Source organism: Scyliorhinus torazame, chromosome 14 (assembly GCF_047496885.1).
Source record: "Scyliorhinus torazame isolate Kashiwa2021f chromosome 14, sScyTor2.1, whole genome shotgun sequence".
NCBI lineage: Eukaryota > Metazoa > Chordata > Chondrichthyes > Carcharhiniformes > Scyliorhinidae > Scyliorhinus > Scyliorhinus torazame.
This window is the reverse complement of record NC_092720.1, coordinates 220,716,685-220,738,320: the sequence shown is the minus strand read 5'-3', so window position 1 is coordinate 220,738,320 and position 21,636 is coordinate 220,716,685. Positions and strand designations below refer to the sequence as shown.

General features: G+C 51.0%; 1 protein-coding gene across 1 annotated transcript in view; it reads left to right on the top strand.

Annotated features, from left to right (window-relative positions):
• The window catches only part of LOC140389179 (uncharacterized), a 160,613-nt gene that overhangs the window by 94,881 nt on the left and 44,096 nt on the right, over nt 1-21,636 (top strand). Inside the window, exons 10-14 of the mRNA XM_072473340.1 lie at nt 423-512; nt 1,876-2,109; nt 7,727-7,749; nt 7,843-7,958; nt 10,674-11,242. Of these exons, the coding sequence (XP_072329441.1) occupies nt 423-512; nt 1,876-2,109; nt 7,727-7,749; nt 7,843-7,958; nt 10,674-11,242 (1,032 nt within the window). The remainder of the gene's footprint in view (nt 1-422; nt 513-1,875; nt 2,110-7,726; nt 7,750-7,842; nt 7,959-10,673; nt 11,243-21,636) is intronic.

Sequence of the window (21,636 nt, the reverse complement as noted above, 5' to 3'; positions counted from 1 at the left end):
GCCGCCCGGGAGGGGGCCACTCCGCCCCTTGCCGGGCATTCCTCGGAGCTCCTGGAAAGCGGGACAATGCAATCTCGGTTGCTTTTTCAGGTCCAGATCAGTCTGACTCAATAAACGTTCTTGGGTCGCCCCGTCTCTGATTCCGCAAACCAACCAGTCTCGCAGCACCTCTGATAATGTTGGTTCGAACTCGCAAAACACTTGCGAGTTAGCGCAACCGGCCCAGAAATTCTGTTATCGGTTCACTCCGGCGTTGAGAAGCGTCGCCTTCCAGCCTAACGAACTCCGCGTACTGGGCGCCTGCCAGGAAAAGTTAAACTTTAGATAACGCTGTACGTCTCTGCACCGTGAACCACAAGAAGATTCACTGTCTGCCTGTTTATTCCTGCAAATTATATAAATTAATTGATGTTTTTGTTCAGGCTGAGCTGCGAACCTTCCTGAAAACAGTCCAGGAGGAGGAGTGGAATGCGATGAAAAGTGATTATGAGAAAACATTGACCCACATTCAGGTACTCCTGATGTTATTTTGTTCCTTATTCTGTGCACACTTGCAGAAATGTAGATCTCTCTAATACAAGTACAAAAAGGCAGTGGTGAAGGCGGCAAAACGAATTACAAGGATAATACAGACCTAAGAGCTTAAACCCATTTGGAAAGATTCAGCAGGCTGTGGCTCTTTCCCCTGGAAAACACAAAGGTGAAGGATGGCCGGGCGCAGACCTTTAAAATTGAGGAAGAGCTTAAGGAAGGATTCAGTTGCCTCAACAAAGGGAAGATATTTCTGTTTGGATTTAAATACAAGATAGTCACGACTAAAACAAATAGAGAAATCAGGGGCGAAATTCTCCCCCAACGGCGCGATGTCCGCCGACTGGCGCCCAAATCGGCGCCAATCAGACGGACACCGCGCCGCCCCAAAGGTGGGGAATACTCCGCGCAGTGGGAAGCGTCACTTCCGCCTCCGCCATGGTGGAGGCCGTGGCGGAGGCGGAAGGGAAAGAGTGCCCCCACGGCACTGGCCCGCCCGCGGATCGGTGGGCCCCGATCGCGGGCCAGGCCACCGTGGGGGCACCCCCCGAGGTCAGATCGCCCCGCGCCCCCCCCCCAGGACCCCGGAGCCCGCCTGGTCCCGCCGGTAAATACCTACTTTAATTTACGCCGGCGGGACAGGCATTTTCTGGGCGGGACTTCGGCCCATCCGGGCCGGAGAATTGAGCGGGGGTCCCGCCAACCGGCGCGGCCCGATTCCCGCCCCCGCCCAATCTCCGGTACCGGAGACTTCGGCGGGGGCGGGATTCACGGCAGCCAACGGCCATTCTCCGACCCGGCGGGGGGTCGGAGAATGACGCCCCAGCTTCTTGGGCGGGATTCTCCGACCCCCCGCCGGGTCGGAGAATCCCCAGGGGGCGGCGCGATTCCCGACCCGGCGCTCTGACGCCGGCTGCCATATTCTCCGGCGCCGGTTTTTGGGCGGGGTTTACGCCGCGGCGGTCGGGGGCCGTTAGCAGCAGCTCCCCCCCCGGCAATTCTCCGGGCCCTGATGGGCCGAGCGGCCGTCGTTTCCTGGCCAGTCCTGCCAGCGTGAAATGGACATGGTATTAATTCTCAGCTAAAGCTCTCTCTCCTGAATAAATTATCATGTGGTAATCTATTATTCAATATATCAAATCTATTAACTCGATCTCACTGATGTGGATAACAACTTTCTCTGTATCAAATAAATCATATACACATCTCAGATTATCAGCATTGGGAATTAACTGGATTGGGAATATTTTTCTCCGGAATATTCCGATCTGAACAGAACTGTTCAGGTTGAACAACCTTTTAAAAATCCTCATTAATTTTCAATCTCACTGATATTTCCCAAAGGACCAAAGTGTAAAGACAGAGAAACAGATTAAAGCCCAATTTGAAAAGCTTCACCAGTTTCTCCGTGAGGAAGAGAGGATTGAGTTGGAAGATCTGAAACTGGAGAAAGAGAAAAAGAGTCAGGAGATGAAGGAGAGGATTGAGAAGATAACGGAGGAAATCTCATCGCTTTCAGTCACTGTTCAGGAGACTGAACAAGAGCTGAGGGAACAGGACAACATCAAGTTTTTAACGGTAACTGCTTATTTATTTTTCTCTCCTTCACCGTCTTGAAGAATGAGCAGGTTGTGTCATCAAAATCCAGAATATAAAACTCACCGACCAAAACAACCCCATCACCTGTCACATTTGATTTCCTCTGTCTCACACCCAGGATCACTGACGGCTCTTTAACACGGAAATGACTAACTCTGGAGCTTGTTTACTGTAATATTATAGAGGGATAGTTTCATCAAATTAAACAATGAAGAAAATCAGCTTCATCCAGTGAAAGAAACCCTCCGAATGGTCAGACCATTCTCCCCCGAGTGGACATTTCCAGTTGTTGGTCTGAGACTGGGAACTACAGTCCAGGATCCAGCCAGGCAGGACCATGTTTCCAATGCTTGGCTCCTCCCCGGCTAGAACTGGAATGATTCTGTCCAGGAGAGAGCTCTCCACAGGGTCAGATACATGTCATAATATGCACCCATGCACATCATGAGGTAAAAGCAGGCAGTGACAGACACCCAGGTGAGCCAATCAACATACAGAACAGAACACAACCAATCACTAGGCAGAACACCAGAGGGGGGCTTCCAACTATAAAACACACGAGGCATCAGCACTCCGCCTCTTTCCACTGGTGACAATTGTAGTGACAGTCAGGGTGTACAAATCATTCAACACCTTCTCCACGTGGATCAGAGCGAGCCTGGTCTGGATAGTTCGAGTTAGTTTACTTAGCGTAGCAGAGAGTCAACCCACAGGCAGCTGTGTGCTTCGTTACTGAAGTTCAATAAATCTTATTGAACCAACGCCTACGTTTGGTGTATGCTTTATCGTTTATCTGCATCGTGTTGCAGTCCGTGTTACCACAGAATGAATAACACAATACACAGATAGGTAAAGCTTCCTCCCAGCAGTTAAATAGTTCAATGTTCAGAGAGTGAGAAAGGAGAGTCTCCACACTGAAAACATTCAAATTAAGATCAATTTGATTTCAGAATTTCCCAGGGAGTTCAGTGAATCCCTGAGTATTTACTTTAGTGAATTCTCTGCTGTGTATTGAGCTGTTCATTCATCGACATGAACACTGTTGGTTAAGGGATAAACGTTGACCAGGACATTGAGAGAACTCCAGGGCTCTTAGACATAGAAAATAGGAGCAGAAGGCGGCCACTCGGCCCTTTGAGCCTGCTCTACTATTCATTATGATCATGGCTGACCATCCAACGCAATCACTTCGTATCCGTTGATCCGTTTTGCCCCAAGTTCTATATCTAACTGCTTCTTTATAACACACAATGTTCTGACCTCAACTACTCTCTGTGGTAGCAAATTCCAGTCTCACTACTCTCCGGGTGAAGAACTTCCTCCTCATCAAAATCCTAAATGGTCTACCCCGTATCCTCAGACAGTGAGCCCTGTGGTTCTGGACACCAACACCATCGGGAACATCCTTCCTGCATCTACCCTGTCCAGTCCTGTTAGAAATTTGTATGTTTCTATGAGATTCCCCCCTCATTCTTCTGACCTCCAGTGAATATAATCCTAACCGACTCAATCTCTTCTTTTTTTATTACTTTATCAGAGTTACAAAGCCAGGGCTCAGAGCGTGGACAGGGGCAAAACCCCTAATCCAGCTCCTTGCCTGCTCCAAAAACCAGTTCAAATTGAATCCAATTCATGGTCCCCACAAGAGAGACACACCAGATCTGAGCCAAAAGGCAGAGCAGATGCTACTCAATCTCTTTTCAAACGTCAATCCCACCATCCCTGGAATCAGTCTGCTACTCCTTCGCTGTACTCCTTCTATAGCCAGAACATCCTTCCTCAGATAAGGAGACCTTCAGTGGCTGGTTTACAAGGACATCCAGTTGTCATTGCACATTCCTCTCTTCCAATTTGTAGCCATTCAGATAATAATTTCTGTTTATACTACCAAAGTAAATAACCTCACAGGCCGGATTCTCCGATTATGAGGCTAAGTGCGGAGGATCCGTGGTGATTTACATGGGAAAAATCGGCGGCGCCCCCTCAGCAATCCTCTGACGGGTGAGGCTAGCTGCACCACGTAAAACGCCCGGCCTCCACAAAATAAACGGCCGGAGAATTGCCGGGTCCGCGCACGGCGACGACCGGCAGGATCGCGCCGTACATCATGGCGCCGGTTGTGCGTGGATCTGGCCTGTTAGATAGTGCCCCCATAGACAGCCCCTTGCCACCCCTTTGCCACCTCCCCACCAGTCCCCCTGCCGAAGCCCCTCCGGCCAGCAGCACGGCTCCCGCCTGACTGTGGCGGCGCTGGACGCAGTCCACAGCCGCCACACCGGGTTCCCGTATGGCTGGGACCACACGCCCCCTGCGCCGTCGTGAACTCGGCCCATCGGGGACAGAGTATCGGGGGAGGGCCTTCAGGTGACATCCCGAGGCGTGCAGCGCGATGACGCTGTCTTGGAGGGGGCGGAACATGCAAAACCTGCGTAAAACAGGCGCCGCCCCCGGTTCCATCGTAAAAATGGACTCTCCACCCGATCGTCGATTACAAAATCGCCATCGGGAAACGGAAAATCTCACCCCACATTTATACACATTATACTGCATCTATATTATTCCCCACTTGCTCAACTTGGCCATTGAAGTATCTCCGCGTCCTCCTCGCAGCTGCCCCCCCCCCCCCCCCCCCCCACCCCCACCCAGATCACCGATCTCTGTTGTGCCCCACTAATTACTTCCTACTCTTTGGAAAAAGACGCTACTCTGTTTCCTGCCTGCCAACCAGCTTTTTTTTATCCATCTCAATGCACTCCCCTCAATCCCAGCGGCTACAAGGCGTTCTGAAGGGGGAGGGCGTGCAGACGGAGGTCGTGGTTCACATTGGTAACAATGACATCGGTAGAAAGAGCAGTGAGGCCTTGCAGCAAGAATTTGGGGCGCTGGGTAGCAGATTGAAAAGCAGGACGTTAAAGGTTGTAATCGCTGGTGCCACGTGCTAGTGAGTATGATACACTTTGCGGTTCTCTAAACCCTGGCCCATAACATAAGTATGTGGGAAAATAGTTGGCACATAGAGCATAATGTGGGAAAATGTGAAGTGTTCATGTTGGAACAGAGTATTATTTGAATGGAGAAAAACTGCAGAAAGCTGTGACACAGAGGGACTTGGGGATCTTGTATACGAAACACAGAAAGCTCGCAGACAGGTACAGCAGGTAATCAGGAAGGTTAATGGAATGTTGGCCCGCATTCCAAGGGGGTTGGAGGATAAGAGTCGGGAAGTCTTGCTGCAACTGTATAAGGTATTGGTGAGAACACATCTGGAGCACTGGGAGCAGTTTTGGTCCCTTATTTAAGGAAAGATATTATTTCAATGGAGGCTGTTCAGAGAAGGTTCACCAGGATGATCCCTGGAATGGAGGGATGTCTAATGAGAAAAGGTTAAACAGGTTGGGACTCTACTCATTGGAATTCAGAAGAATGAGAGATGATCTCATTGAAGCATATTGGATTGTTAAGGGGCTGACAGGGTCGATGCTGAGAGGATGTTTCCCTCATGGGAGAGTCTAGGACCAGAGTGCACAGTTTCAGAATAAAGGGTCTAGATGCGAATGTGGAGAGTACTGTCAGTAAATTTGCAGATTACACAAAATTGGTGGTAAATATCGAGGAGGAGAAAAGCCTTACATTAAAGGACAGTATAGATGGGCCGGTCAGATGGGCAGGACAGTAGAAAATTGATTTAATCCTGAAAGTGTGAGGAATGTATTTTGGAAGGACTAACAAGGCAAGGGAATGTACAATGAGAACCGTAGATTACAGGATGATATGGACAGGCTGGTCAGGTGGGTATTGGGAGGCCCATTGACCCCGCAATGCTAATCCTGCCTCTCCCACCAATCCCCCCCATCAGAGACGCCCTAGACCCCCATCAGATCCCCCTTTGAGACACCCCCTTGAGACCCCTCTATGAGTTCCCCCATCAGAGACCTCAGAGACCCCCCATTTGTCAGACGTCCCTGAAAACTAAAGAGCAGTCCAAGCAGAAACAGTGAACAATCCCTGTTTGTTCACTTAACTGTCCATTACACCTGCTGCCTCAGACAGAAGTATTGAAAGCAGCAGCTTTAACTTCAAAGTCGGGTACTTGAGATGCATTCAAGCGTGAAGGGAAATTAAAATGAATAATTCTGACAGTCAGATTTACAGGTGTCCTGGGCTTCATTGAAATCCAAACCACGTCAAAAGGCTTTAAACCCCCTCAGATCATTTGATTTGCAAGATTTCTATTCAAAGAGAAATAGCTTTTAGTACCTTGTGATTGACAGGACAATTACTTCCAGATATCTGACTCTCAGGATTGTGCATTTTAATTTCCCTTCACGCTTGAATGCATCTCAAGCACCCAGCTTTGAGGTTAACCTCAATGTTTATGAATATCTAGCTATGATTGAAAGGCTCTGACCGCATCTACATAAGTTGTGCTTTCTGCTGAGAAAAAGAAGTGAAAGGGGATGTGGTCAGAGGCTGCCAATTATAGATTCACAGAAACATCCAGGACATAGCTGGAGATCGAACCTCCATCCCTCACTCAGGAGGAAGTCATGCCTCCTGGATCTGATTGGCCGGTACCAGGGGCCCGGGTTTGATTCCAACCTTGGGTAGCTGTGTGGAATTTGTATGTTTTCCCCGTGTGTGCGTGGGTTTTCTCCAGGTGCTCTGGTTTTCTCCCATAGTCCAAAGATGTGCAGGTTAGGTGAATTGGCTATGCTAAATTGCTCCTTAGTGTCCAATGATACGACGTTAGGTGGGGTTACAGGGAGCAGGTGAGGGAGTGGGCCTGGGCAGGGTGCTCTTTCAGAGCGTTGGTGCAGGCATAATGAGCCAAATGGCCTCCTTCTACACCATCGGGATTCTAAAGGTCTACAAGCAATTCCCAGAGTCTTAGTCCCTCAAGTCCAGGACCATGTAGGTTTTGGATGTGTCAGAAAGGAATGGAAGATGAGGCCCTCAGACGATGGGTAGACGGGGGCGAATGGATGCTGGTGGAAAGGGTGGGGATAGGAGATGGGAGAAGCATTCACAGGTTAGGTGGATTGGTCGTGCTAAATTGCCCCTCAGTGACCATAGTGTTAGGTAGGGTTACAAGGCTAGTGTTAGGGAGTGGGCCTAGGCAGGGCGCACTTTCGGAGGGTGGGTGCAGACTTGATGGGCTGAATGGCCTCTTTCTGCACTGTAGGGATTCTGTCATTCACAGTGACCCGACGTTGGTTCGGGGTGGCCCGACGTTAAGGAGGCTATTGATGTAGTCGACCTCCTCTTCTTCCCATTTGAGGCCTCAGCAGGGTGACCTTTCAGGCTTCCACTCTGTCCCTGAACTCCTTGTGCCAGCCTGAACGTTGAGCATGGGGGACAAAAACGTGCTGCCTCACCCACCCCAGAGTGGATGAGGAGAGCCCCATGGGAAGGTCACCTGAAGAATTATATGGCCACTCCCCCTGCCCATTGTGAGGTAACTCACAGTCCAGTGAGGACAGCCCAATAACTTTCTCCATTTAAAGTGTACTTTCCTGTGGAATCCAGTCTGTTACTTTACTTTTTGTGATAAAATGTTCTCCAAACACAAACAGTAATAATTGTTCTTGTTCCACAGAAATTTCCGGATTTACAGGAAAGGTAAAATTCACCCCCTTGATTTGATTTTAATTTCTAACCTATTTCTCGCCCAGCCTGGAATGATCCAACACTGACCTTTATCTCCTGTTTCAGACTAAAGCGAACTCTCCCAGAGCCACAGGAGGTTTACCCGTTAATAAATGTGGGGAAGTACATTGGCTCACTGCAGTACAGAGTGTGGAAAAAGATGCTGACGGTGATTAATACAGGTGGGTGTGAGCTTCCTGACCCCAGCTATTAAACAGCTCTCTCGGTTATTAGTAGAAGGGATCAGTCTCTTTAGAATAAATATAGAATTGTATTTGTAACGGATTAGATTTTACTTCAGTCAGTTTTCTGTTAAAATACAGAACTGTCAGATCAGATAGTGGCAGTGACGAGCTCCACCCGCTGGACACTCATAGTATTGGGAAGGGATATGGTTCATGCAACCTCCCTTTGTGGATCATTCATCCAGAATCCCTTTTTCTTTTTCCCTCTTCCACAAAACTAGAGTCGTCAACATAAATACCTCATCCCCCAGGGTGGATTCCTGCCCTGAATCCTCCACCAGATTCCCAAACACCCTGTACGGGACAAGTATGGGGTCCTCCCGGGTAGTTGAGATGAGCAGTGAGTTTAGGGCCATCCATTCTGTTTACCTGAATGTTTTTTCCACTTCGCAATAACGCCCATCTCATGATATGGGCAGGAGATAAGTACCTGGCTGCCCAAATCCCAAAGCGAAACTTGAACAAGCTATTACTATAACTTCCAATTTCTATTTTATGAGAAGATTTTTTAAAAATACATATAGAGTACCCAATTCATTTTTTCCAATTAAGGGCAATTTAGCGTGGCCAATCCACCTACCCTGCATCTTTTGTTGTGGGGGTGAAACTCACGCGGACACGGGGAGAATGTGCAAACTCCACACAGACAGTGACCCAGAGTCGGGATCAAACCCATATTTTATGGGAAGATATATGGGGAGTGATTCTCCGATATGGCGGCCAAGTGTTCGCGCCGTCGTGTACGCCGCCGCGTTTCACGATGGCGCGAACAGGGCCCGGGCACGACCTATTCTGGCCCGCGCGCGGAAGGAGGCCGGCCCGCCGATCGGTGCGCCCCGATCGTGGGCCTGACCCCATCAAAGGCCACCCCGGTGAAGGAGCCCCCCTCCCTCCCCCACAGGCCACCCCCCCCCCCCCCCAGCGTTCCCGCAGAGTTTGCCACTCTGCTCATGTGCGGCCTCTGACCCGGAGGTTTGGGGGCCCGTATCTGTGGCAAAAGCTGCTAGATTCACGATATTTCTGGCGTGAAAGGCCACAGTTTTTCCGACGGCGTGGGGACATAGTCCCTGAAACGGAGATCCAGCCCCTTGTTAAGATTATAGATACTAAGTACTTTTGGCACTAAATGGTGACATGAGAACTCCGAGGTTAGGCATACCGCAGTGATTTGCAGAGTAATCTCTTTGCTACTCAGCTAAATAACCTGTCTTCTCCCAATTCTCTCCTTCACCACTGAGAGTTCCCCCCTCCTTTCTGAAGCAGTTGCTCTGAGTGTAACTGCCAATCCCATAAGAAATTGTGTATAATTATTGCGCCCTTGCTCACCAGGACACAGGTTCAGACTGTCCAAATAAATTTTCAACAGCAAGAGAGCTAGAGTAAAACGCAGGTCTTGAAGTTGAAAAGAATAAGGGTGGCACGGTAACACAGTGGGTAGAACAGTTGCTTCACAGCTCCAGGGTCCCAGGTTCGATTTTGGCTTCTCTGAGCGGACTCTGTATGTTCTTCCCTTGTCTGCGTGGGTTTCCTCCGAGTGCTCTGCTTTCCTTCCACAGTCCAAGGATGTGCAGGTTAGGTGGATTGGCCATGATAAATTGCCCTTAGTGTCCAAAAAGATTGGGTCGGGTTGGGCTACTGGGATAGGGTGGAGGTGTGGGCTTGGGTAGGGTGCTCTTTCCAAGGGCTGGTGCAGACTCGAAGGGCCAAATGGCCTCCTTCTGCACTGTAAAATCCATGATTCTATGATTAAAACATATTTTACCCTAATTCTAGGTCTTAAAATAAATGTAATTTACAGCACAGGCAATTTTTCTTACCAAAATCTTTTGCAGTCTTGAAAAGATTTGCATGAAAATGTTACTTTGTTACGATAACATGTAGATTTGTAGATATTGCATTAAAAAATTAAGATCTTCTATACCTCTAGTTCTGAGTTTTGCATTTTTACTTGACAGGACTTCCATGCGCAATGTTTATGAAAACTCGGTGTAATGTTCTGTAACTGTTTAAGGAAAACCTGCATTCAGCTCATTATAATTTGATTATAGTTGAGTTGACCCTTCTATTTAAGTAATCAAGAGGTTAATTTGGACATTCTGAATTCTCCCTCCGTGTACCTGAACAGGCGCTGGAATGTGGTGACTAGCGTGTTTTCACAGTAACTTAATTGCAGGATTAATGTAAGCCTGCTTGTGACAATAAAAAGATTATTATTTGTCACATCCATCTGTTTATTCTGGCACTAGATCCTGTGAGACCTTGTTCCATGTCGTGTGCTCTCCCTTGTAACGCTGTTGTTTGTCAACCTCTTTTTGTCACGCCCCTCTCCTCTGTCACTCTCTCTTTGTCATGCCTCCTCTTCCCCTTTGCCCGTCACGTTCTTTGCATGTCACGCTTTCTCCTTCATTCTGCTTGTTGCACTCACTCTCTGTGAGTCCTGCCTTCTCATTCCCTCTCTCTTTGCCTACTCCTCTCCTGCACTCCATTGTCTCCCTTGGTGGTGTTTTCCCATTGCCCCTGTGCGCTGTTTAAACTCTTCCCCGGGGGATGAATTTCTAATTCTGGTTCCTTGCTGATTTTGCCAATCACTAACCGGCTGTGAAAGTTACAGTGAGAGGGACTAACATTTTATCCGTGTCCATCTGTTCCCAGCTCCAGTCACCTTCGACCCGAACACAGCCCATCCTAAGCTTCTCGTGGCTGAGGACCTGAGCGCCGTGAGATACACCAGGAAACGACAGCAGGTCCCCAGCAATCCGGGGAGATTCGATCCCTGTGCCTGTGTCTTGGGATCGGAGGGATTCACATCAGGGAAACATTCCTGGGAGGTGGAGGTGGGAAACAAGACTGACTGGGATTTGGGTGTGGCCAAGGAATCCGTAAACAGGAAGGGGGAAATCACTGCCCTGAATCCAGATAACGGATACTGGACAATGATCCTGAGAGAGGGGAATAAATGCTGGGCTTGTGAGAAGTCATTGAAACCCCGACAGCTGAGTGTGCAGCCGAGAAAGATTCGAGTCTGCCTGGATTATGAGGGAGGGAAGGTTTCCTTTTATAACTCAGATAACAAATCCCATATCTACACTTTCACTGGGACATTCACTGAGAAACTCTATCCTTATTTCTGTCCATGTAACACTGATGGTGGTAAAAACACAGAACCCCTGAAAATCTGTCCCCAGATAGTGACAATCCAGGAGGATGGGAGTTTTATCCCGGCCTCCAAATGATTCTTGTAGATGGGAGTGGTGGAGGGGAGGGCTTTATTCCTCTGCAGAAGAGGGATTGGTGTCCTCTGAGGATCCTGCTCCCTCCCATTATCACAGACTGTCAGGGGGGGTCATCATTGCTCTGGAGAGTGTGACAGATCCCTCTGGTCCGGCCTGTGCCTCTCGGGGATGTGTGAGGACCCCTGTCTGAGGGAGGGGCCGGAGGACACACTTGGCATTATCCAGTCACTTGTCACCAAGTCGGACGCACTGGAGGCTGGGACAGGCGAGGTCAATGAGGGCCAATATCCCTCAGGACCTGATTGAAGGTTTGATTAAAAGGCCCCACACACTGTGTCATTGGGTGGTGGGGGAGGGGAAGGCCCCATCTGGCCGACAATTTAGTCAGCATGGCAACGCCCATCTGGCCCTCGATCTATGGTCGGAGGTGACACTTGCTCGTCAGGTCCATCCGTCCTGATCTGAAGACCATGGGGACATGAGCAAGGATGTGAGCCAAATCGAGCTCAGCCAGCCCACGGCATTCCTCACAAGGCTGCTGAGGGAGTGGAGGATCACGAGTGACTCCCTCCCCACAGTCGGGTGTTGCTGGTGGTTGCACTAAGCTCTTGTCATGAAGACAGCCATAGCCAGCCGCAATATTAACGTGAACAGAGATCCTCAATTTCTCACTCCTTAAGGAGGAGGTGTATGAAGTGTGCTTCCTGCAGGGAACCCACATTGTTCCGGGAGACTCCTACAATAATAAGGAGTAGTTTACAACAGCCACCTTGCCTCCAGTTCCAGCGGTATGACCATTTTGCTAGTCCCATATTTTCACTAAAGGATTGTGAGGGTCAAGGAACCCCTGCTAGGCCGCTTGCTCCATCTCACTGACCAGTTGGGGGAGGTACTGCTTCACCTAGTGAAAGTGTGTGCTCCCAAGGCTGCACACAGCAAGCGTGCTTCTTGAAGAAATATCCCCGAATCATGGCTCCATTGATGCTGGTGAGTGCACCATCATATTTGGGGGAGATTTCAACCGTACCCTTGAGGTGAGGGACCGCTCTGGATTGGTGAAGGAAGTAGGGAGGTTTTCCCTCTTTGAGGGTATGGTGGTGGGTGGGCAAAGCTCACATCTTCTGTTTGGAATATGTAAGGGGAGTTGACGAGGCAGAAGGACAGGGCCGAGGGGTTGGAGCGGCAGGCGCTCGCCCTGGACGCCCATCTCAGTCAGGCCCGGCCGAGAGGAAGGTGTTCGGAGAGAAGAAGGGCGCGCTGAGGGACCTGCAGTTTTTCGGGTCCTGAGTTTGTGAGGTCACAGATCCAGTTCTTTCCTGGACCTGGACCGTGATTCCTCCTTCTGCGAGTCACTGGAAAAAAGGTAAGCAGCTCCTGGAGCTGCGAATGATGACAGTCTTGTCATTGCCCAGGCCCAAGCCTATTACAGTGCTCTGTTCACTCCGGATCCATCCAAGAGGATGCACAGAGCTTTGTGGGAGGACCTGTTGAAGGTTGATCTGAAGGATGTGGAGTGAATCGATGCTCCCCTTAGCCTGGCTTTGCTGACCAGCACCACAGGCTCTCAAGGGGAAGACCCTGGGGCTGGACAAGCTGACAGCGAACGGTGGGATGTCCGGTGGGGAAGCGATTACATGCGGGTCCTGAGGCTAGATCTGGCGACTGGGGAGATACTCCTCCCATCGTTGTGTTGCTGCCCAAGAGGGGCGAATTCCTCCTGCTCATGGGTGACGAAGATTCTGCCGGAGGTGCTTTGGTAAATTCCTGCAGTGAACATAAAACAGACAGTGCAGAAGGAGGCTATTCGGCCCATCGGGTCTGCACCGACCCACTTAAGCCCTCACTTCCACCCTAGCACCGTAACCCAATAACCCCTCCTGACCTTTTTGGATACTAAGGGCAATTTAGCATGGTCAACCACCTAACCTAATCTCTGGACTGTGGGAGGAAACCGGAGCAAACCCACGCAGACACGGGGGGAACGTGCAAACTCCGCACAGACAGTGACCCAGCGGGGAATCGAACCTGGGTCCCTGGCGCTGTGAAGCCACAGTGCTATCTACTTGTGCTACTGTGTTGCCCAAATCTGCTGTGAATAGATGGTACACAAGGCAGACACTGTTCATCGGTGGTGAAGGGATTGAATGTTTGTGGGAGGGGTAGCAATCATGTGGGCTGCTTGTCGAGCTTCTTGAGCGTTGTTGGAGCTACACTCATCCACACAAGTGGATAGTATTCCATCATCCTCTTGACTTGTGCCTTGTAGATGGTGGACAGGCTTTGGGGAGTCAGGTGAGTTGCTCACTGCAGGATTCCTCGCCTTTGATCTACTCTGGTAACCACAGTCTCTATATGGCTAGTACGGTTCAATGATAACGCCCAGGATGTTGATAGTGAGGGATTCAGCTATGGTAAAGCCATTGGATGTCAAGGGCGATGGTTAGATCCTCTTGTGTTGGAGATGGTCATTGCCGGGCACTCATGTGGCACAAAAGCTACTTGTCACTTGTCAGTCCAAGCCTGGATATTGTCCAGGTCTTGCTGCATTTGGACAGCTGACTGCTTCAGTATCTGAGGAGTCATGAATGGTGCTGAACATTGTGCAATCAACAGCAAACATCCCCATTTCTGATCTTATAATGGAAGGGAGGTCATTGATGAAGAAGCTGAAGATGGTTGGGCCCAAGACATGATCCTGAGCGTAGCTTGATAATACTGTTGATGACCCCTTCCAGTTTTCATAGAATCGTAGAATTCACAGTGCAGGAGGAGGCCATTCGGCCCATTGAGTCTGCACTGGCCCTTGGAAAGAGCACCCGACTTAGGCCCCACACCTCCAACCTATCCCCTTTATCCCAGTAACCCCACTTAACCTTTTTGGACACGAAGGGCAATTTATCATGGCCAATCCACCTAACCTGCACATCTTTGGACTGTGGGAGGAAACCGGAGCACCCGGAGGAAACCCACGCAGACGCTGGGAGAACGTGCAGACTCCGCACAGACAGTGGTATTCTCAGGGCCCATAGCCTTTGCAGTATCCAGTACCTCCAGCTGTTTCTTGATATCACGAGGGGTGAATCAAATTGGCTCAGCACTGGCATCTGTGATTCAGGGGACCTCCGGAGAAGACCAAGATGGATAATCCACTCGACCCTTCTGGCTGAAGATTGATGCAGATGCTTCAGCCTGATGTTGCGTACTGATGTTCTGGTCTCCTCCATCACTGAGGATGGGGATATTGGTGGAGCTTCCTCCTCCAATGAGTTGTTTAATTGTCCACCATCATGCATGCTGGATGTGGCAGGGCTGCAGAGCTTAGATCTGATGCGTTGGTTGTAGAATCGCTTAGCTCTGTCTATTGCTTGCTGCTTATGCTGTTTGGCACAAGTAGTCCTGTGTTGTAGCTTCACCAGGTTGACACCTCATTTCTAGGCATGTCTGGTGTATGCCCTCCTGCACTCTTCATTGCACTAAGGTTGACCCCATGGCTTGATGGTAATGGTCAAGTGGGTGATATGTCAGACCTTGAGGTTACAGATTGCGGTTGAGTATAATTCTGTTGCTGCTGATGGCCCACATTGCCCAGCCTTGGATTTCTGGGCGGCATGGTAGCGCAGAGGTTATCGCAGTTGCTTCACAGCGCCAGGGTCCCAGGTTCGATTCCCGGCTTGGGTCACTGTCTGTGCGGAGTCTGCACGTTCTCCCCGTGTCTGCGGGGTTTCTCCCGGGTGCTCCGGTTTCCTCCCAAAGATGTGCGGGTTAGGTGGGTTGGTCACGCCAAATTACCCTAGGTGTCCAAAAAGGTTGGGTGGGGTTACTGGGTTATGGGGATAGGGTGGAGGTGTGGGCTTGGGTAGGGTGCTCTTTCCAAGGGACGGTGCAGACTCGATGGGCTGAATGGCCTCCTTCTGCACTGTAAATTCTATGATTCTATTGAAATCTGTGCCATTTAGCACACTGGTAATGTGACACAACACAATGTAATAATGTGTAAATATTGGCTCGTTCTACCCTTCATCAACTGACTTTCTGGAATATAACACTTTGGAGGAGGGCTACAGTGAATCGTCCACATGAAAAGCATCGGCTGGAATAGTTGCCAGGACATAGATAATCATTGTCATTGCGATCACTGTGAACTGTTAGAGTCGGGACAGAATGTTTCATTTTCTCTTACTGCTGTAACATGTTGCTGCTTTGCTGGAATGGTTCAAGTCTGTCACAAATAAAGCGTGCAAAGTTTTTAATCTAAACGTGCGTGCAGAACTTAAACAAGGGAGTCACGCGGCTGAATTTTCGGATCCTACAAGAATGGATGTAGACAGATCCGACAAAATACCTGTGCCAGCCTTGGTGTGTTAGTTTCGTTACATTATTTATTCCGCCAGCAATGCTCATAAATTGGAGGGGGAGTTAAGCTGGGTTCACAATCCCAAATGGGACCAAAGTTATTCAGGAACTTGTTCAGAGTGTGTTCACAGGGGCATATGGACTGTACACCCGACTTGGGACAGATCAACTGAATGGAGGAGGGTATCCAGCGGGGAGCCAGTCGTAGTCTCCAGAGGGAATTACCTCTGTTACGTCAAAGGGTGAATAGTGCAGAGGGAGATTTGGCCTTTGGGAAACAGCTGTCTATGGTGCTGCAGGTGACAGGGAGAGTGGCACTCAGACTCTTGCCATCGAGGGGCAGAAGAACAGGGAGCAAAACGGGCAGCACGGTAGCATTGTGGATAGCACAATTGCTTCACAGCTCCAGGGTCCCAGGTTCGATTCCGGCTTGGGTCACTGTCTGTGTGGAGTCTGCACATCCTCCCCGTGTGTGCGTGGGTTTCCTCCGGGTGCTCCGGTTTTCTTCCACAGTCCAAAGATGTGCAGGTTAGGTGGATTGGCCATGATAAATTGCCCTTAGTGTCCAAAATTGCCCTTAGTGTTGGGTGGGGTTACTGGGTTATGGGGATAGGTGGAGGTGTTGACCTTGGGTAGGGTGCTCTTTCCAAGAGCCGGTGCAGACTCAATGGGCCGAATGGCCTCCTTCTGCACTGTAAATTCTATGAAAACAATAGGTTGGCCACTTTCCCAGAAGGAAGGCTTCAGCTGGCAATGGAGACCCAACTCGCAGAACCCACCCCCCCCCCCCCCCGCCCTTTACCGGTAGTTTACACAGTCCTTCAAGTCGATACTCAGTTCTCCGTGCCCTGTAGCTTTTCCATAGAACTGTCTCGTGCAATGATGAGGCTTTCTTTTCAGCTGTCGTGATTCTTCCACTTGCCCAATCTAGACGAGTATTCCAGCCTTGTTTAACTCCTCACAGATTCTGCCTTTTCTGTCTGAATATGAGCTCCCACCTGCATCCCTGTGTGGTGAACCACTGCAATTTGCTATGTTTGTACAAAAGGTCAGGAGGCCAGAGAAGGTAAATCCAAAAGAAGTTTAGTTCGGCCACAAAAGTAAAAGCGGCAGCGTGGCTAACAGCCCCAAGGTCTCACACGGGACTATTGCTCTCACTGGTTCCTCCGGGTCGGCTTTTATGAGGCGATTTGTACGAGGCCCAACTGATGTACCTCTGCCCACTAGCGGAGGAGCCCGCCTTCCATGAGTCCCACGGGGAGATCATGTCCCCTTCTGGGGTCTCGTATTATTACAGTTACTCCCAACCATGTTACATCGATACGTAGAAGATAGGAGCAGGAGGAAGCCTTTTGGCCCTTCGAGCCTGCTCCGCCATTCATCGCCATCATGGCTGATCATCCAGCTCAATAGCCTAATCCTGCTTTCTCCCCATAGCCTTTGATCCCATTCTCCCCAAGTGCGATATCCAGCCGCCTCGTGAATATATTCAATGTTTTAGCATCAACTACTTCCTGTGGTAATGAATTCCACAGACTCACCACTCTTTGTGTGAAGAAATGCCTCCTTATCTCTGTCCGAAATGGTTTACCCTGAATCCTCAGGCTGTGACCCCTGGGGCGTCATTCTCCGCCGGCGGGAGTCTCCGTTCTGCCGGCGCTCGGGGGTTTCCCGACGGCGTGGGGGTGCCCCAAGATGGGAAATCCCATTGACCGGCCGGTGTTACGGAGACTCCCGCCGGCCGGTCGGCGCAGAAATGTGGCGGGGCGGGTAGGAGAATTTCGCCCCAGGTTCTGGACACACCCATCAATGGTAACATCTTCCCTGCATCTACCCTGTCTAGTCCTGTTAGAATTTTTGAATAATAATCTTTATTGTCACAAGTAGGCTTACATTAACACTGCAGTGAAGTTACTGTGAAAAGCCCCTAGTCGCCACACTCCGGCGCCTGTTCGGGTACACAGAGGGAGAATTCAGAATGTCCAAATTACCTAACAGCACGTCTTTCGGGACACGTGGGAGGAAACCGGAGGAAACCCACGCAGACACGAGGAGAACGTGCAGACTCCGCACAGACAGTGACCCAAGCCGAGAATCGAACCCGGGACCCTGGCGCTGTGAAGCAACAGTGCTACCCACTGTACAACATGCTGCCCCATTTTATAAGTCTCTATGAGATCCCCTCATTCTTCTGAACTCCAGCAAGAACAATCCTAACCTAGTCAATCTCTCCTCATATGACAGTCCAGCCATCCCTGGAATCAGTCTGGTAAACCCTCGCTGCACTCCCTCGAGAGCAAGACCATCCTTCCTCAGAGAAGGAGAGCAAAACTGCCCACAATACTCCAGGTGTGGCCTCACCAAGACCCATGCAACAACACATCCCTGCTTCTGTACTCGAAACCTCTCGCAATGAAGGCCAACATACCATTAGCCTTCTTTACCGCCTGCTGCATCTGCATGCTTACCTTCAGCGAATGGTGCACAAGGACACCCAGGTCCCGCTGCACACTCCCCTCTCCCAATTTACAACCGTTCAGGTAGTAATCTGCCTTCCTGTTTTTGCTTCCAAAGTGAATAACCTCACACTTATCCAAATTATACTGCATCTGCCATTGATTTGCCCGCTCGCCCAACCTGTCCAGATCTTGCTGTAGGAACCCTGCATCCTCGTCCAGTTCACCCTCCCACCCAACCTGGTGTCAGCTGCAAACTTTGAGATGTTACATTTTATTCCCTTATCCAAATCATTAATATATATTGTGAATATCTGGGGTCCCAGCGCCGATCCCTGTGGCACCCCACTGGTTATTGCCTGCCAAGTTTAAAAGGACCCATTAATTCCTGCTCTTTGTTTCCTCTCTGCCAACCAGTTTTCTATCCAGCTCAATACACTTCCCCCAATCCCATGCGCTTTAATTTTGCACAATAATCTCTTATGCGGAACTTTGTCAAACGCCTTCTGAAAATCCAAATATACCACATTTACTGGCTCCCCCTTGTCAACTGTACTAGTTACATCTTCAAAGTTTCCAGCCACCTGCTTGCCATAGCGAAGGCACTTCAGGACAAAAACACCAAAAGAAACTTCCAGGGTGAACTAAGGCAAGAACACCATCAGCAACACAAAGAAGACATCAGCCCTGTCCCCTTTGAGGTTGTGGAACTGAAGAAGGTGCTAGAGGGCTTGATGTGTGGCAAGACAGCAGGATATGACAATATTGCGGCAGAATTTATGAAATACCTGGGGCCCCGAGCTCTTGCCTGGCTGACCCGGTTTTACACGATGGCCATAAACTCCAACACCATTCCAAAGAAACGTCACCGCCAAATCTCGTAAACGAACCCATACTCGCACCTAGATCTAATCGATCTCCTGTTGGCCCCATGTAAAATCCTTGAACACCTCATCCACAATCATAGAAGTCCTTTGCGTCAACTAGGTACTGGCCCTCACCACTTACATTGAAAACAGATTTAAAGACAGGTGCTGAGTTTTTCGACCTTATTTGACACCATTTGTCACAGTGGCCACCTTTTTAAAATTCATTTTTAGAGGTTGTGAGCGTCGCTGCCTGGGCCTGCATTTATTGCCTGTCCCTAACTGCCCTCCATTTCAGACAGCATTTGAGAGTTCACCACATTGCTGTGGGTCTGGAGTCACATGTAGGCCAGATCAGGTAAGGATGGTAGATTTCCTTCCCTAAAGGACATTAGTGACCCAGATAGGTTTTTACAATCAACAATGTCATCTTAAGACTTTAAAAAATTTTTTTTAGAGTGCCCAATTCATTTTTTCCAGTTAAGGGGTAATTTAGTGTGGCCAATCCACTTAGCCTGCACATCTTTGGGTTGTGGGGGCGAGACCCACGCAAACACGGGGAGAATGTGCAAACTCCACACGGACAGTGACCCAGAGCCGGGATTGAACCTGGGACCTCAGCGACGTGAGGCAACAGGGCTAACCCACTGCGCCACAGTGGGCCCTTATCTTAAGACTTTTCATTCCAGGGGCGAAATTCTCCAGAAACGGCGCGATGTCCGCCAACTGGCGCCCAAAACGGCGCCAATCAGACGGGCATCGCGCCGCCCCAAAGGTGCGGAATGCTCCGCATCTTTGGGGGCCGAGCCCCAACATTGAGGGGCTAGGCCGACGCCGGAGGAATTTCCGCCCCGCCAGCTGGCGGAAACGGTCTTTGGTGCCCCGCCAGCTGGCGCGGAAATTACATCTCCGGGCGGTGCATGCGCGGGAGCGTCAGCGGCCGCTGACAGTTTCCCACGCATGCGCAGTGGAGGGAGTCTCTTCCCCCTCCGCCATGGTGGAGACCGTGGCGGAGGCGGAAGGGAAAGAGTGCCCCCACGGCACAGGCCCGCCCGCGGATCGGTGGGCCCCGATCGCGGGCCAGGCCACCGTGGGGGCACCCCCCGGGCCAGATCGCCCCGCGCCCCCCACCAGGACCCCGGAGCCCGTCCGCTCCGCCTTGTCCCGCCGGTAAGGTAGGTGATTTAATTTACGCCGGCGGGACAGGCAATTTATCGGCGGGACTTCGGCCCATCCGGGCCGGGGAATCGAGCGGGGGGGCCCGCCAATCGGCGCGGCGCGATTCCCGCCCCCGCCGAATATCCGGTGCCGGAGGCTTCGGCAACCGGCAGGGGCGGGATTCACGCCAGCCCCCGGCGATTCTCCGACCCGGCGGGGGGTCGGAGAATGTCGCCCCAGAGTTTTATTGAATTCAATTTTCACCATCTGTCGTGGCGGGATTTGAACCCGAGTCCCAGACCTTGCTCTGGGTCTCTGGATTACGAGTTCAATGACAATACCACTGCACCACTACCTCCTCCTGAATCTGTCACAGACACTGCTGTCCGGGATGACGAAAAGTCTCGGAACACTATTGAGCAACCGAAGGTTCAAAGTTCACCTCGCACAGATAATGATAATAATGTTTATCTTTGTAATAATCTTTATTGTTACAAGTAGGCTTACATTAACACTGCAATGAAGTTACTGTGAAAAGCCGCTAGTCGCCACACTCCGGCGCCTGTTCGGGTACACAGGGGGAGAATTCAGAATGTCCAAATTACCTAACAGCACGGGCGTCATTATCCGACCCCCCGCCGGGTTGGAGAATTGCCGGGGGCTGCCGTGAATCCCGCCCCCGCCGGTTGCCGAAGTCTCCGGTACCGGATATTCGGCTGGGGCGGGTATCGGGCCGCGCCGGTTGGCGGGCCCCCCCGCTCGATTCTCCGGCCTGGATGGGCCGAAGTCCTGCCGATAAATTGCCTGTCCCGCCGGCGTGGATTAAACCACCTTTTGAACGGCGGGACAAGGCGGCGTGGGCGGGCTCCGGGGTCCTGGGGGGGGGGCGCGGGGTGATCTGGCCCCGGGAGGTGCCCCCACGGTGGCCTGGCCCGCAATCGGGGCCCACCGATCCGCGGGCGGGCCTGTGCCGTGAGGGCACTCTTTCCCTTCCGCCTCCGCCCCCGTCTCCATCACTGCGGAGGCGGAAGAGACTCCCTCCACTGCGCATGCGCGGGAAACTTTCAGCGGCATGTCATTTCCGCGCCAGCTGGCGGGGCAACAAAGGCCGTTTCCGCCAGCTGGCGGGGCGGAAATTCCTCCGGCGTCGGCCTAGCCCCTCAATGTTGGGGCTCGGCCCCCAAAGATGCGGAGCATTCCGCACCTTTGGGGCGGCGCGATGCCCGTCTGATTGGCGCCGTTTTGGGCGCCAGTCGGCGGACATTGCGCCGTTTCGGGAGAATTTCGCCCCACAACTTTCGGGACTTGTGGGAAGAAACCGGAGCGCCCGGAGGAAACTCACGCAGACACGGGGAGAACGTGCAGACTCCGCACAGACAGTGACCCAAGCCGGGAATCGAACCTGGGACCCTGGAGCTGCGAAGCCATAGTGCTAACCACTGTGCTACCGTGCTGCCAATGACGAACCATTGGACTCGTCCAAGCCTCAGAAACGGCTCCAATCCTGTTCAACCTGTACGCAAATGATCTTCCAAAGACCACCTTCCAA